This window comes from Dromaius novaehollandiae, chromosome 1 (genome assembly GCF_036370855.1).
Source record: "Dromaius novaehollandiae isolate bDroNov1 chromosome 1, bDroNov1.hap1, whole genome shotgun sequence".
Classification (NCBI taxonomy): Eukaryota; Metazoa; Chordata; class Aves; order Casuariiformes; family Dromaiidae; genus Dromaius; species Dromaius novaehollandiae.
The window spans coordinates 100,167,080-100,183,712 of record NC_088098.1 but is presented as its reverse complement, the minus strand read 5'-3'; the positions used below and the strand labels follow the sequence as shown (position 1 = coordinate 100,183,712).

The 16,633-nt window shown below is 40.4% G+C and overlaps 1 protein-coding gene across 4 annotated transcripts in view; it reads right to left on the bottom strand.

The window, feature by feature from the left end:
* EPHA3 (EPH receptor A3) overlaps positions 1-16,633 on the bottom strand; it is a 233,655-nt gene that overhangs the window by 71,393 nt on the left and 145,629 nt on the right. For all 4 annotated transcript variants that reach the window (XM_064522258.1, XM_064522262.1, XM_064522272.1 and 1 more), the window contains 2 exons: positions 7,587-7,742; positions 6,742-7,077 (listed from right to left, as the gene is read on the bottom strand). In XM_064522258.1, coding sequence (XP_064378328.1) covers positions 6,742-7,077; positions 7,587-7,742 — 492 coding nt within the window. The remainder of the gene's footprint in view (positions 1-6,741; positions 7,078-7,586; positions 7,743-16,633) is intronic.

Here is a 16,633-nt window from a genome sequence, read left to right as displayed (position 1 = left end):
ATGTAAACTTGTTTATGAACTAATTTGTTTAGATCAGTTCAAAACCCAAAGTGGACACACTTCCTTCAGAGTGTCCCAATTAATTTAAGATGATAAACTAGGAAAAAACTCCTTCTCATACTAACACAAGTGTGACTATGCAGAGTTGTGCAGCAGTTTAACTGAAATGCTCACATGTGATTTAAAACTGCTTCTCCCTGTAATAAGGCCTCCCAGTATTCACATGGGAAAAGTTAGTTAGTGGAAAGTAGGTCTCAATTTACTTATTGCTAACTCTAAGGGGGAGTAACATAGCTGTTTAACAGCATACGACAATGCTATACAATACACAGAAGAATAAGACTGGATCCTGCAGGCTCTCTTTAATGAAAAAACTTAGAAAGGAGGAGTTAGCCTACATGAAATTTATCTAAATCAAATCTCTTCCTTCAAAGCAATCTGCCAATATGGAGGTATTCCCTAAAATAATCCAATCGTACTGCTGTTTTTCATATTCACGTATACATAAAGCTTAAGTGCTATGACAAACAGTAAGAGTTTTGAGTCATTGGTAAATGCCACAACCAAAGATTCAACAACACTGTCCTGAATTTCTCTGAAGCAGGGATGTGTTCTGCAGCGCCTCTGCACTCACAGGATACTCTCTCTTCAACCTGAGTATGTGTATGCTGAGTTTACTCTCCCAAATTCCACTGAGAGGGCCTTGCTACATGGATAAAGAGATCAGGGTTAGGAAAGGACAAGAATAGCAAACAGTCCTTATCTGGTCTCCTTCCAGCTGTGGCTATTCCCTTCACACACAAGCACAGAATCCTAGACTTACAGAGTAGCTGAGGTGGGAAGGGACCTCTCTGGCTCATCTAGTCCAACGCCCCTGCTAAAGCAGGGTCAGCTCCAGCAGGTTGCTCAGGACATTGTCCAGTCAGGTTTTCAGTATCTCCACGGATGGAGACTCCACAGCCTCTCCGGGCAACCAGTTCCAGTGCTCAGTCACTCTCAAAGCGAAAAAGTGTTTTCTTCTGTTTAGATGGAATTTCCTGTGTTTTGGTTTGTGTCCATTGTCTCTCGTCCTGTCACCGGGCACCACTGGGAGGAACCTAGCCCTGTCCTCTTTACACCCTCCCATCAGTCATTTATAAACAGGGATAAGATCCCCCCTGAGCCTTCTCTTCTCCAGGCTAAACAGTCCCAGCTCTCTCAGCCTCTCCTTGTATGAGAGATGCTCCAGTCTCTTAATCATCTTTGTAGCCCCTTGCTGGACTCACTCCAATACATCCATGTTTTTCTTGCACTGGGGAGCCCAGAATTGGACCCAGTACTCCAGGTGTGGCCTCACCAGTGCAGCGTAGAGGGGAATGATCACCTCCCTTGACCTGCTACAACACTCTACAGCAACCCCACATGCTGTTGGCCTTCTTTGCCACAAGGGTACATTGCTGTCATGTCCCGTTCTGCACCAGGACCCCGAGTCCTTCTCTGCCAAGCTGCTTTCCAGCTGGCCAGCCCCCAGCCTGTACTGGTGCATGGGGCTGTTCCTCCCCAGGTGCAGGCTGCAGTCAACTATAGCAACGATAAAGATTGACACTGAAAAGAACATGCTGGAAGAAGCTCACCAGGATTACACTCTGGAGAGTTAGGATAATATCAAGACCCTCTAAGCGTCTTCACCACATTGCAATAACATGACTGGTGAGGAAATGTTCTTATTCAACTTTGGGGTACAGATCTAGACTTAGATTTCTTTAAAGACCAATTCTAACACCTTTTCCTGGTAAAACTAGGATCTTTAAACGTAATGGTCAGTGAATAAAATCAGATGCTAATCGTTTCTGATATAGCTCTTAAGCAGTTAAATACGTGCTAAATAAATTTTTATCACTATGTATATGCTTACAGTCAATAGAGTTAAATGGGTTGGACTTGCACGGATACTACAGTTACCTGCCAGATAGCAAGTGCAGCCTCCTTTAGGAATGCAGCCTCAGAGTTTTATTTGTGTTGTGTTATTGTTCACTTTGGGACTTTCCCAAGTTCCAACAAGCTGAGGATATTTTCAGTCTTTGTTTTGTTTTACATGACAAATACAATGAAAACCTGAAACGAAGGCATACCACTGCCATGTTGTTTGCATGAGTTTATAGCTGTTAGAACTAACAAATACAAAGCTAAACAAAACTAAGCAAACACAGTTAAGATCAAACAAACAGAACCATTGCTTGTATGGTGAGGCTTCTCTGCAGATCTGCTAGGAGGAAAGAAGGGGAGTGTATTGTGTGCACTGGGATATCAGTGGGATGGCTAAGGCTTCCTAAGACCTGCCTGATAGACCAATATCTGGTGGTGGTTCAGATTTCTTAAAGTTCTCATCTCCTCTGGCTTGCAAATACCGCTGCAGAAAATATAACTATTTAAAGTGCAGTTAAGTCAATTAGGTCCTTAGGTTAAAATAGTAACCTTTGTGCTCAGCATTCCTCAATCATACCTAAAACCTGTATGACAATACACGATTGCATAAAAGCAGTGATGTTACAGAAAATCTAACTGCTAATTTCTCATGCAGCATCAGCAAAACATGAGTTCAACATATGTATGTCCCTGATCCACTGGCTGTGGAAAATGGCATTGGAAAATACTCTCCCTCATTGTGGGCGACTGATTATCCACTAGCACAACTACATTGCCTGTAACAAATCTTACGCTTTCTACAATGAATTCTGTACCCTATTTCCATTTAAAACCTCCTTGCGTTCCAATGGGAGTTTTCTGTTTGGTACTGCCCAAAACCAGTAAATACAGAACAGCCCTAACTTGGATTGCACATCTTGTCCCTCTGGATTACTTACAAAGCTTCAAGGAAGCCACAACCTTCCGGTCTTTACAGATAGAAAAAAATGCATTACAAAAGTGCATAAGCTGTGATCAGAAAACCCAACAAACCTAAAATATCTTTACACAAACCACAGACACTTCATCATTCTAGTGACAAGCCAGTCAGTGTGGCATAGCTGTCAGTCTCTCTGCATGGCACATTCACAATTAGCACACCATCTCTAGGGATACTGAATTCCCTATAATCTCCTGTAGCAGTCAGTGACCCTTTCTAAATAGGGTTGATTGGTGTTATTAGGAGATAACATCTGTGTGGTGCAACATACTGATGTGAGGTGAGAGGAAGTGTTCCTTCCCCTCCAGTAGAAGGAATGGGCAGCAGCAGAATGCTTCAATATAATTCTGAGGATGCCACATTGAGTGGCAACTGAATTACAATGCAATCAAAGAAGATGATGCAAACTGATCCATATGATCTAAATTAAAATAGAAATGTGTGTCCTTCCTCTTCTATTTCTGCACTGAAGATGGAAAGACTTAAAGGAATTAGAAATATTGCAGTGTCACATCTGTCTAGCCATATTTTGCAAGACAGCGTTTTTTTCAGAGATGCCTGCTCGTTAACCTTCACTGAAAGAGAAGGAAAACAAAGTGCAATAAAAGCAAAGTAAAACTTTTCCCACACATTTGGAAGAAAAAATACAATCTGTTTCCTCAAATGATTCTGAATTTCCCTTGATTCAGGGGACTGCATGCTGGCTTTACACCAGTTTTACATTGCCAGATGTATTATCTTGGACTTCTGGCAGCAACAGAATCAGACTCTGGATATTTCAAACCCTATTTTTGACAATGAAACATACCTCTTCCTTCCCTTTACTTCCAAATCAGGTTTGAGAACTCTCTAGTAAAATCCTATCAAGGATTTTATTTACAGGATTCTAGAACTCTGCAATCATTGCATTGGCATCAGCTACTTTTTCAGCAACACTGAAGGTGACTCTGTGTGTGTGTGTGTGTGTGTGTGTGTGTACAGATACATATATATACACGCACACATATATACATAACAAATACATGTATGTATGTGTGTATATGAGGTGTTTACATGTAGAAATGGAGTTGCTGTGCAAACTGACTTGCTCATGTACTAGCTGAATTTATTTTAACACACTCTAGCAGATCTCCCAATTGTCACGTTACAGAGAATAAGAACTGTGCATGTTCTGATCTATTAGTCTAGTGATGGATTCATAGGCAGACATGCCCACGTGTATAGTGAGAAACATGGAAACATTTGTTCACTTTTCAGGGGAGCCTTTGGAGCTCAGAGACCCAGCAAATGTAACACAGGCAGACGCCTCTCTTGAACTGAGTTTGTGCAATGTATGATTTTTACCACCAAGAGAACTGCCATAAAATCATATTTTCACTTGGAAATTCACACACTAGAATAATGGTGTTCTGTGCAGGTAAGGAATGTTCTGTAGGAAGTTTGCAGTTTGCACTAATCTGGGCTGGACCTTGACAGTAGATTTAAGAAGGACCTGGCTACTGCCATTCCAGGATTAAAACTGCAGCTTCATCATGTTCATTGCAAGAGTACAGGATTCTCAAATCATGGCTGGCAGAAGTGAAATATCCTGGATTCAGGAGGGACTCAGGAGATCCCAGGGAAGAGACCCAAGTCTTACGGATCATCTACATTGCAATCCTCTCTCCAAAACTCACAGCCTACTTCTTGACATCACTTCCCCTGTGGGCTTGCTAATGGCTCAGTTTTCAGGTTCTGTTGGGCTGCGCTGAACCTTACTTACCATTACATATGATACACCATGCACAGAGCACCTCCTCAAAGCAGTAAGCCTCTCCTACTTTCTTCTGAGTCTAGCCTTGGCTTTTGGAGTCTCCTGGTCTCCTCCAGATACAGTTTAACAGTGCTTTCATTCTTTTTTGGAAAACCCACAGATGAACATTTAATTATAATGTAACCTAAGATCTCCAGACTTTCCTTTTTACTGTCCTTTTACTATCTGGCCAGGAAGGGAATGCCAGAGAAATTGCATTTTTGTAATTATGCTCAAAAACATGGCTTTTACACATACTGAAGGTTAAACTTCAGCACCTTATGTAACCTCTAGTGGAAATCTAACATAGCAAACGAATCACCACGACCAAGGGATAGCAAAACTAAACCTGAAGTAATCTGCATCACCTAAATACGCTTAAAGCAAAAATGGACTATGCATTAAAGTTGAAAACAAAAAAATTGCTTAAACAGCCTGCAGGTAGCACTAAGCAAAATGGCTGCTGCCAGAAATGCATTGACTTTGACAACCATGTCTTCTGAATTATGCGTTCCAAAAGAAAATCAAAATCCACTTTGCATCAGAGTGCCAGCTCAGGGCCCTGGGGACGCACATCCCAAAACAGAAGACCTCTGCAGAGAAATACCTTTTACTGATCCTAGAGAGTTCATTCTACAGAGTGTCCCCAGATGATTTCTAACTGCTATGATGATGAACAGGCTGAAAAGCAATATCTCTGATATAAAAAACAGAAGAAAAGAGAGTTACTAAACAAAGGCTGCTCAAGTCCCTGACACAAATATCCAGAAATATAATTACAATAGTAATAAATTACTTGGAATAGACATAAAATTCATGTTTCAGAACTGAAGTCAATGCCTAGGTAAGAAAGAGAGATCATGAAAAGACTTTCCAAATGGGCAGACTCATCTGTATCTGCCTACTGCATGGTCCTCCAGAGCACTTGGAAATTAACTGGTTGCTCTCAGAAAACAGGCTATCATGCTGAATCCAGTTTGTTCCCACATTTCTATGTCTCCATCAAGGCAGATCGGTGATCAAAGGAGCAGAGATACATCCTGCATAATGAAAAACAATGTAGTAACATAGCCTACTAGGAGAATGTCTATGCAGAACGGTGTTAACTTGGTTTGCACTTTGAGAAAGACAGAAATGTTTGTATTTTTGGGACACTGCATGGGACTGGAGGACATGCGAGCAGACTCACTGCACATACACATGCTTTCAGTACAAAGCTTCTTGATGATAAACTGCACAGAGTAGAAATGCAGAAATTTAAGGATCTAGTCTCTTCTTTCACTGGCAAACATCGCTGCAATCTTGGTATCCAAAGTGCCAAAGAAGAGTCTAGGTTCCTCAGATCTCTCAGATAAATGAAACACTGGCAAATAAGAAACAAATGGTAGAATCAGTGCAGCTGTGACAAAAGCCCTGATCCCATGATGAGCATACTGCTGGCTGTGTTCATGCAGGGACTTAATGACTTTTTAAGTCTCCACAGAAGCAGAGCAGTCTTTTTGCACACTATCAGCTATGAGACCAGGACCTAATTCAGTATTCAGTTCCACATCCCTGTAACATTGGCAATGGTTCAGAGTTGGTGAGACAACTTGCTAAGGAAAAAAAAAAAAAAAACCAAACCCACAGTGTTTTAAACCTCTCTAATTTAATGTTAGCTTTTTATGTGTCTAACATCAAAACATTATTTTCACTTCTATTTAATCAAAATTAATCACTAAGATTAGTGATTAGTAATTTATGTTGGAGATTATTGAAATGAGTGTTTTACTAAAATCTGGTTTTATTAATAAAACACGTTCTGGCTATGGAATCATATGAGTCTGCTATTAGAGCCTATTAACTGGGGACTAGGAGTTAATCATAACAATCATGCTGCCAGATCCTTTGACAGCAACACACACTGGGTTTGTTTCTGCTTTTATTTTTACCAGCATATTCAAGCCAGTCAGTTACCTTAGCAGATAGACATTTAGTGTAACTCCTGTGAAATAGGGAAAGGAGACAAAGCTACTCAGATCTCAGTATTTCTGAGCATAGAAAGGGGAATCAGAAGGAGACTCACCAGCCTGATTAGTTGTGATGCTGACAGCAGCAAACTGCCTGGAAAGCGTACTCAAGTCAGATACCCCGTTGACTGCATCAATCTCAAAAGTATAATTGGTATGTGCCAAAAGGTCCACTACTGTCACTGTGGTGTTGGTGAGTCCAATCTGACGGGGTAAGAATCGCACATTGTCACTACATGGCTCACACATCTTGGTGTTTCCTCCACATTTTTTGCAAATGATGTTGAAAGTGACATCTTTCCGACCTCCTGTGTCAAGGGGCCAGCTCCAGTCCAGGATAACAGATGTCTCGTTGATGTTAGAGATAACATTTCTCGGAGCAGATGGTGGTCCTACAAAAGGAAACAGGAACGGAGAGGCATGAGTTTTTCTGTAATGTTCTTAGATGGGAGCGAATACAAAAGCGATAAACATAAATAACCAAACTCATCTAATTATTTTCCTGTAGAGATTCCTGAAATATTCCACTGAACTACAGACCTAGACAATCAAGGACCGTATTTTCCTATAGTCAGCTGGTACTCGCAGGCTACAACTCAGGACTAAGGGATACTCTTTTAGAGTTGTGTAAGACAGTTACTGATAACTGCACATGGACATTCCTGAAAATACTGTCAACAATTTAAAATCCTAGCTCTGCTTCTCGAGTCTGACAGAGAACAACAAGGAGAACACTGAAAAGAGCAACACACAAACTCAGCCCAACAATTTTTGGTAGCCTGTCCAACATGTAAGAAGACTTGGGAGGAAGCAAAGGGCTGATTAAAATGGAATGTGAAAGGAAGCAAGCAAGCTGCTGAGATACAGATGAAGACAGCCCAAGCATAATGATGCTACTCACTGGTGCAAGCCATGGATGGAGGGTCTTTCTCAGAGCGAAAGAAATTCTTTTCACACCTGCAGTTCAGAGACCCATCTTCATAGGTAGAACTGTGGGGTGGGCATTTGGCACATTTCACGTTGCCAGGAAAGGCTTTGTAGAAGCCAGGTCGACAAACTGCAAAATGACAAAAGTGTAGTTTTAAATCCCATGGACACTTCCTTGATTTTAACATGCAACTTTGTTATTGCCCTGGAATCTATCCATACAGAGGTCACATTTTTGGGAGTGTTCACGATCCACAAAATACAGATTTTTCTCATAATAAGAGAGCTGATGGCACTAAAACCTCTTGATACAACAGAGTTCTTCGTGCATAAACTTTGATTTGTATTTAATTTTGCCTGGATTAAAAAAAAAAAAGTGGATTGCACCTCCAAGAAGAAATAATTTCTACTTTGCATTATCAGAACTTTCCGTATTCTTCCCTTCTGCTTAATCTACAAAAACATTAGCCCTATCTTGCACTATCTGGCTACCTTATCTCCTCCCTGTTACCAAGGTTTGCTTACCTTGGGGCACACTAATTGTAACCTATGTCTGTTCAGTTCAGCATGAGTTAGCATGCTAAAATCAAAAAAAAAAGAAAGAAAAAAAAAAAAAGCCAACCCCCAAACCAAAAAATACCTGAACAGCAAAGGATCTATTCCATTTCTTAAGGACCATACAGCAGGCTCAGTAAGCTGCTTCTGATATTGAGCAAATATCAGGAACTCGCACGGTCTGTACTACCAGGATGATTTTAGCATTAACCCAATCCTCTAGTGATGGTGCTTGAGCCCACATAAGCTGCTTCTGACAAACTCCAGGTGTTGTTGTTCACTAACATTGGCACACTCCCTCTGTTTCTGCTCATGCTGCATTTTAGACTGACTCTGTGCCACATTTACATCAGAAGAAAACAAAGAAAACAGCCTTTGAAATAAGTTACAGAAATGAACAATTAAGTAAATAACTTGTCACGAAAAACTCTTGCAGCAAAATAACTGTTGATTCCTTTCTGCTAAGATTATTTCACCATCTGAAAATAATAACAAAAAAAAAACAGGTAACAATCATCAAACTTTACTGTTCAGCTGCTGTTTCTCTCCAAGAAATACATCCTCCTCCAAATGCAATTTACCAAGTAAAATTGTTCTCATACCAAGAACAGCAGTATGCAAACAGACAATGTAACAAAAGCGAGTACCTCTTAAAACATGTTCAGCTTTTGCTTTTTGTGTCTGAAGCCTAGACAGTCAAACTTAGCTAAAATGGCCTTGGACCTGTCACTGATCTAAATGTTAATTTGAAGCAAGGGAATGGGTTGATCAGTCTTAATGTATGCCTAAACAGGCGCATGGTTTTCATTTTTGCTTATGGAGATAAAATGATTCATAAATGTAATACAAAATACAGGATACAAGACTATATGGTCTTTTGGGTTCATTCATTTGCTGCCCAAACAGAAGAAAATGCCTGTAAGGGGGATAAGATGAGAGAAAAGATAGTCAGAACAATAATCCCAACGCCTTTGTAAGGGAGGGAGGAAAAAGTGAAACTCCAGTATTAAACCTGATGTTCAGCTTCCACGTTGCCAGCCAAAGCCAAATACTAATTGCTGAGTTAGGCAAATTCGTTTGTTAGTTTTTGGTGTCAAATACCTGAGTGAGACACACTGAAAAGCCGAAGGAAAACAAGAACCCATACAAACGTATGTCCTACCCTGAAACATCTTAATAAAGAAAAGAACTCCTCACACTACATCAAACACAGTTTGAGAAATATGAAAACTTTCACAAGGAAGTGCTAATCTTAGCCACCCTTTAGCACTTCACAAACCTTGCAAATAAAGCCTGCCTGGCTGCAGCTGCTACCTCTTACTTCTGTGCTAACAAAATAGCTGAGAAAGACATCCCACACAAAGTTCTCTCCTGCTAGCCCTAATGAAATAATCTCATGTTTGAATCTCTGATGTGTGGGCCTGCAGGGCAATTTTTGAAAACAGAATTGCTAAAAACGACCTTGTAGTTCACACAGCTTAATATCAATCTGCATGATCTGGTATAGCCTGTCCTCCTTTAGCCAGTGTTTACTTTTGCTTCCATCTTCTTAAAGGTTTCAAGGATATTTGGGGATTTTTGTATGTTTTACTTTGAGGAAAATAAAGGAACTTCAGCCTCTCTTAAACACCTCCCCAGAAACAAATACATCAAAAAACACAGGGTTGGCTTTTTGGTTTTGTTGTTGCAGTCTTTCTACTTTTAAGACTCAAATCTCATTTCCTTCCAAATACTGCCCCCTGACAAATATGTCAGAATCAACATAAGACTCTTCGTTTTCCCACCTGTTGACAGAAGGCCCTTAAATTATTTTACTGTCTCTTGGCATAGATTGGCCTCTTCCAGCCTGAAGAAAAATGTTCAATCAGGAAAAAAAAAGTATGTCAATCCATATATAGGAAGCACTAAAACACGCCTTTTTTTAATGGGTGTTTTCAAAGCACCTATCATCAATGCTTTCATACAGCGATGAATTTAACATAAGTAAACAAGCTTGCATAAGAAGCAGGTATGTTTTGTGGGGTGAGGAAGAGAATGCAGGAGTCAACTGCTCCACTAATAAGCGTCTCTCATCCCTCAGGTGGAAACCCATAGACCTCATTTAAGAAAAGGTGGTGGTGGCATGGAGAAAAAAGAAAGATGAAAGAGCAGTGTGCAGGAAGCATTCTAATAATGCTAGGTTGGGCAGGAGTCCCATTGTTTTAGGCTTCCTCTATTGTTCTCTAGAGTGAGTAGTGTGCCTGGGGGGGAGCTGGTTAGAGCCTTGCTGCCCCAATATGCCCTAGGGAGGGCAATCTGATTTGTATCTTCCCCTCAGGCCATCTTGCACTTTCTTTCTCTTTCTGTCAGATCAATTTAAGATTATTCACCACTGCAGCCCAAAGGAGGAAAAAAAAGCAATTATACCTGAAATTAAAACTTGGAAAGGAGGTACCGATAAGCAGCAGTCACAACGTATTTACTATTATTGTTATTTTCTCAGTCATTTTTTATTTCTGATATACAAGAGAGAAAAAGTCTTTAGTTCAAGATGGATTCTTTTTTGTATGTAAGAAAAATTGGATTACGCTAACTGACGGAAGAGACTTTGGCTTTTTGAGGTGAATACAATTGTTTCAGTTTCAGTCAGGCTGACAAAAAAAGCACTGGCACATGAAATCTTCACAGAATCTGTAATTTCAGTATGGGAACCAGCTGCGAACAGCATTTGCTTTTTCTTAACATTTTCTCCTAGAAGCTATGGAATTTTCCTTTCCTTCACTTCCATTAGAGAATATGGAATATTCCTTCACTTTCAAATGAGAGAAGAATGAGGTTATCTTTGTCCTTAATTGCTTGAGGTACTGACTTTTAATAATGGCATAATGTTCAAAAAAAAAAAAAAAAAAGGATAAAAAAAGGACTGTTAGCCAATATTTGTAACATTTTCATCTGAAGCATTCAAAGCTATCCATGATCCTCAGGCTGTGCCTGGCAAGAGGTAGGATGGAGAAAGGGTTGGAAGAAGAGCTCTCCTGCAGCTGCCTCCAGATGCCCAAGCTTCCATTTACTGCCATGATGGCCTTGGCCACAGCTCCTGCTCCCCTCGTGCACAGGGCTCCCAGCTGGGGCGGCCGCCCCACAGCGGCAGCGAGGGGGAGTGAGAAACCTGCTGCAGGGCCCTTCACCACCAGTGCTCAGTGGTGGAGCAGCCCTTGGAGTCCTGGGCTGACAGCCTGCCTCCAGCCCACCGCACTGTGGGACTTGGGAAGGAAGGAAATGCTCCGGTCTCCACACCAATGTGAACTACTCCTGGTAATAAATAATAAATAGACTGTACTGCTGAAGGAGAAACAACATGAGAGGAAGTAAATGCAATGGATCAGGAAGAAAAATGTCTCAATACACTAAAACGGAGTAAAGAAAACCTTGAGACTTACTATATATGTGGTATAAGCTACACAATAAGGCTGTTTTGTTTTGCTTTTCACAGTCTTCTCAAGTCAGATGCCCAATACCTGTTGACACTGGTAAGTCCTGTGACAATTCCGATCTAAAATATTATTTTAAAACAATATGCAGTCTGATTTCAATCTCTTTTACTTGAGTGTAAGCAACACTGACTTTACTGAAGTTACCTATCGGTAACAGTTTCAGGACAGCAGTTGTCCTCATTATTGTGTAAAAATGAGTTTCCTTAAGCTATAATTGATGATGCTGTCTTAGTCAGAGACCAAAAGGGGGAAAGACACTTCAGTGAGAGCAAAACAAATGTATGTAGCACTCTGTGGTAGTTACTGCTAAAAGAAATGTGACTGTCTTCAACAGCAAAGTGAATTTTCCCTGTTTGACTAATGTGTTTGACTTTGAAAGGAAAACGTGGTCCTAATTAAGGGTTAAACGATTCATTTCAATTTGAATTAATTTTAAATTAAAATATAAAGCTGTTAGTAAATAGGGGCATTTTAGTATTCAGACCCTGCAGCCCCTATACACAGGGCAATATCACCAATTCCCAGCCGTAAACAGAAAACTAATGACCTGAACCAGTGCTGACTGAAGAGATGATTTCCTGTCCCTGGTATTCCAGGCCTGACAGGGCCCATTTGCCTGCACAAGGTCAGAGCAACTGTTTATTTGCAAAGCAAGCTGCACTCCGTGGTCCGACAGGAACTCCATCCTTTGTACTCTGAATAGAGGTACGATGCTTTGACGCAAAGCTAAGTGGATACACGCAGTCACTAAACAGTGTGTGCATCAGGCAGCATTTACCGAGGGATCAAGCGTTTCCTTCCTTTGTTCCTCTGCTCTTCAATAAAAAAGCCTACGGGCAAAATGCTTCTGTGGCATTAAAACACTGCATTGAGAAAATAAGAGAATTCAAACACGAACCAGTATGGCTCACGGATATCTTAACACCATTCCCCTGCCCCCTGCTTTAACAAGACAGGTGTCAGCAGCCCAGGAACACATTTCACGTCTTTTTCTTCTGCAAAGGCACCAGGAAGATGCCCCCCGAGCAGCCCGTTCCCGGGGCCTCGCAAATCGCTCCAGCTTTCAGCTGCGCAAACGCTGTGCTCCAGCTAGCAGTGGCAGAGCCTCTTACACCACCCCCGCAGCCAAAGGATTAGCTTTGACAGTGCAGGTGTGCGGGGAAGCACCTGCTACTGAGCAGCTCACCTTGACTCAGAGGTAAAACCTTAAATGTCCTCAGGTCCCTTTTAAACTCATTTGCACAGTTCTTTTTTCCAATATGCATATTATGTTCACACTCAAAGATGACAACAGCACTATATTTATCACCGGTAACCAAACAGCACATTCGCACCAATCCGCACACACCCACACGCAAAATGAGATGTGATACAGCTGTCAGCTGGTTAAACTGGACGGCATAACCAACAGCATAGATCAGCCTTACAAAACTCTCAAAACCATTTTAGTTTCCTTGGACTAGTCGTTTCTTTCCCTTATTCCACTTGTTTGTATCTTTGATAAACAACAAAAAGACGGAAACCATGACAAACTTTAAATGAAGATGATTTCACAACTGCTCATCTCACACTTCTGTCACAAATTATACCCACCCATATGTGTTTTTCATGCAGTATATGAAAAATAACACTACATAGAGATGCTATCGTCCGGGCTTGGATACACAAAGAGTAGGAAATGAAGGCAGAATTCTGCCCTGAGTCATCCTGTGCTAAGCTTATGCTTCATATCCTTCACAACGCTGAAAATGCCTAATTTCTTCCTCCCTCGTTCACCACGGCACCCTGCTTAGCGGAAACAATGCATCATAATGTACGTTTCCAGCAAAATCCCTCCAAGCTGGGAAACAATTTTCTGCAGCTCTCATGGTCCCTTACTATGAGAAAAGTCACATAATCTATAGCATTACATATGTGCACATCCTTTCTAAGTATCTTGCTTGCACACCTACCTAGCCCAAACAGGCTTCTAAAAATTACAGTGTATTTTCAATTCGCATTTTCACTGAACTTAAGGCAAGCTTTTTGTCATCAGAGCTGAGTAAACACTAAGATACAACTTAAGGGAGTAAGTTTCAAAGCTAAGTACTATTCACAGCAGCAGAAACAGAGGCACAGAACTGGACGTCACTGATACACTTTGTAACTCCTTATATCTGGTGAGGAAGAGGAAGAAAGAGGGCAAGAAGGCAGTGGCAGCTCTAATGTCTTCTAGCTGTCGGGGATCCTCACTGAAGGAAACTGCACTGGCACAGCATGCTTTCGCTTCAATGGGCTGTGATGCTGGCATGTGCTCTGTCCATGCTAAGTGCAGGAGGGAAATAAGATTGAGAAAGATTTCAGCAAGGGTTAAACGTTCTTGTGGGGATGGACTCTACTATCACCACGGTAAGAACATCCTTGGGAAGAGGGAATGATGTTGGCTTCCACTGACTGCCCATGGCAGACAGTTCTGTTTACTGGGGAAATAAAAACTTAGAATTATTCTTTCACCAAGATGCAACAAATGTTATGTCTTTACCCTAGTCTCCAGCAGGCTATACACAATACCTGAAATAATTACAAACCATCTAGCAGTAACGCAGAGCACAGCACAGGCTTTTGTTAAGCTCTGTAAGCAAGTAAAAATAAGCTCATATTTTCTGTGCATGAGACACAATTTTATGTCTGTATTTTCAGAGTAAAAGGTTGCATTTTAAATATTAAATCATCTCTCCTTCTAGCTCTGGAAAAGTGCAACTATTTATTACCATAACTTCTGGGGGAAAACCACAGCAGAATGAAACATGCATCAAGTGCCCTTGTGCATCTACAGACTGGAAAATACAGTAATCACAGACAAGGCTGCTGACAGATTTGAAGAACTACTACAGCTGTCCACTGCTAGAAGAAATCAACAGCTCACAAAAGCAACCCAATTTCCTTTCTATCACTAGACTTCCTCCAACTGCAAGAGCCCAACAGCCTTGAGGACTCAGGCAATGATCTCCGCTCTCTTCACTATTTCCTACCCCTCCAGTCTTCACTCCAGCAGGATGGCCTGCATGGCATATGTGTGGCAAGAATTCAATATAATGTAACACTGAAATGCTTCTAGAAAAATAATCTTTGGAACAGGCGCTTTTTGTTTTTTACACCTGAAAACTGCTGCTAGTACACAAAACATATTCAATAGTATTTAATCTTACCCACAAGTAAATTTCTGCTTTTCCTCCCCACTTCATATTTTACAGTGATCTGTGACCTTAACGTATTTTAATCAGATGCTTTTTAAATTGGCTTTACTCCCAGGTCAAGTTATTCAGCAGAAACAACTCCTGTTCTTTGTTTAAGAACTGTTACTGGCAGACATATTAATTATATGTACATATGAGACAGCTTTATCTTGGGGGAATAACGCTGCACCTTTCAACTGCAGTCTGTAATAGTTCCACGTTATCCCTTGCAGGCTTCTGTATCTCTTTTGCTAAAGAGTATTGTTAAAAGTGCAATGTCAAAGGTAGTAGGTCTTAAACACAGCATTACAGTTAAGATGTTCTTGCTTGTGGGTACACAAATATCTTGCTCCAAAAATGCATAAGGCACTTCAGCTTATTTGCAGGCAGTTTTTGGAAGAAGAAATATTTCATTAATGGGAGTACACTGAGAATCACAGCCTCGATTCAGAATTTAAAAAAAATAAACAAAGTTCTACTTTAATTCTACCTGTATTTAGTGAAACACTTAAGCATTTAAAGAGGGAATTTAATAAACCCATGTTTATATGCACTGTCTTTCACTTTCCTTAAACAAGATGCTTTCCTGAAGCAGAGGCTAGACACATTGAGATATTTTACATTATTACTTTTTCTAAGAAAGAAACTCTATGCTCTGTTTCTTTAAAAAAGTTATTTTAATCCAAACAGAGATGAAAAATAACTTCCTAATCCGGAAGGCATTTTGGAAAAAAGTCTAAACTAAAGAAATATCAGGAAAAATCAGCATCAGCTTGAACCAGAAAAAACAAGTGGTTGTACAAACGCGCACACACACACACACACACACACACGAAATCTGGAAGTTTTAAATGACTACTTGGCAAAGATTAAAAGTCATGAGATATTTTTCCCTTTAAAATTACATTATGAATGCCTGGAAGGCAAACTAGATGTGGGAATTTGACAGCTTCAGACAATACATGTTTTGGTTTTTTTTTTAACATCCATGTACTAAATATAGGCCCAAAGTGCCATAAAGGAATACCAAGGTGCCACCGTGGTTTAGTCTTTCTCAAAACTCCCCTTTATATGGCAGAGCTTTTCTAAAAAAAAACAAACAAAAACAAATGAACAAAAAGACCTTGGTAGCACAGCTACCCCTGCCCCACAGCACACAAGCTCCCAGGGAGAGGCTGATTTCCAGCTCGGTGGAATTTGTTGGTTCTTGAGATGGCTCTGCTTCACACATTGCTCTTCTCTGAGAAATGAAAATAGTACCTGCTACTCCCCTTGGGCTAAATTTAGCCCATAAATGAAAAACAATTTTCATCACTTTACTTGCATATATTTTTTAAATTCCTGTGCACTTGATCCAGGACAGGTTAACAATATAAATAATAATATAAATAAATAAATAAGGTATAAATTGCCATACAGATTACATCTAGCCCTAAGACTTGCCTGACTTGCCTGTCTTGTATCTGATGGTAGTTAATACGATACAGAAGTGCAAGAGAAAGGCAGATAGAGGACAGTCATTTGTCCTCCCTCATTATTTTACCCTCATCTTTAATACCTAGAGATTGTTTCAAAGATCTGAAACACAAGGTTTAATATAACTGCTAATTTAATTTTAACAATGATTAAGTATGACAACCCTCCATATTACTGGCATTCATGTAGAATATCCAATCTCTTTTGCTAAATTCTTAGTTTCAGTGAATTTCTTTGGCATTCTTCTCCACAGTCCAGGTAGTAAGTGTGAAGTAAAAAAAATATGTCCTTCCTTCAGTTTA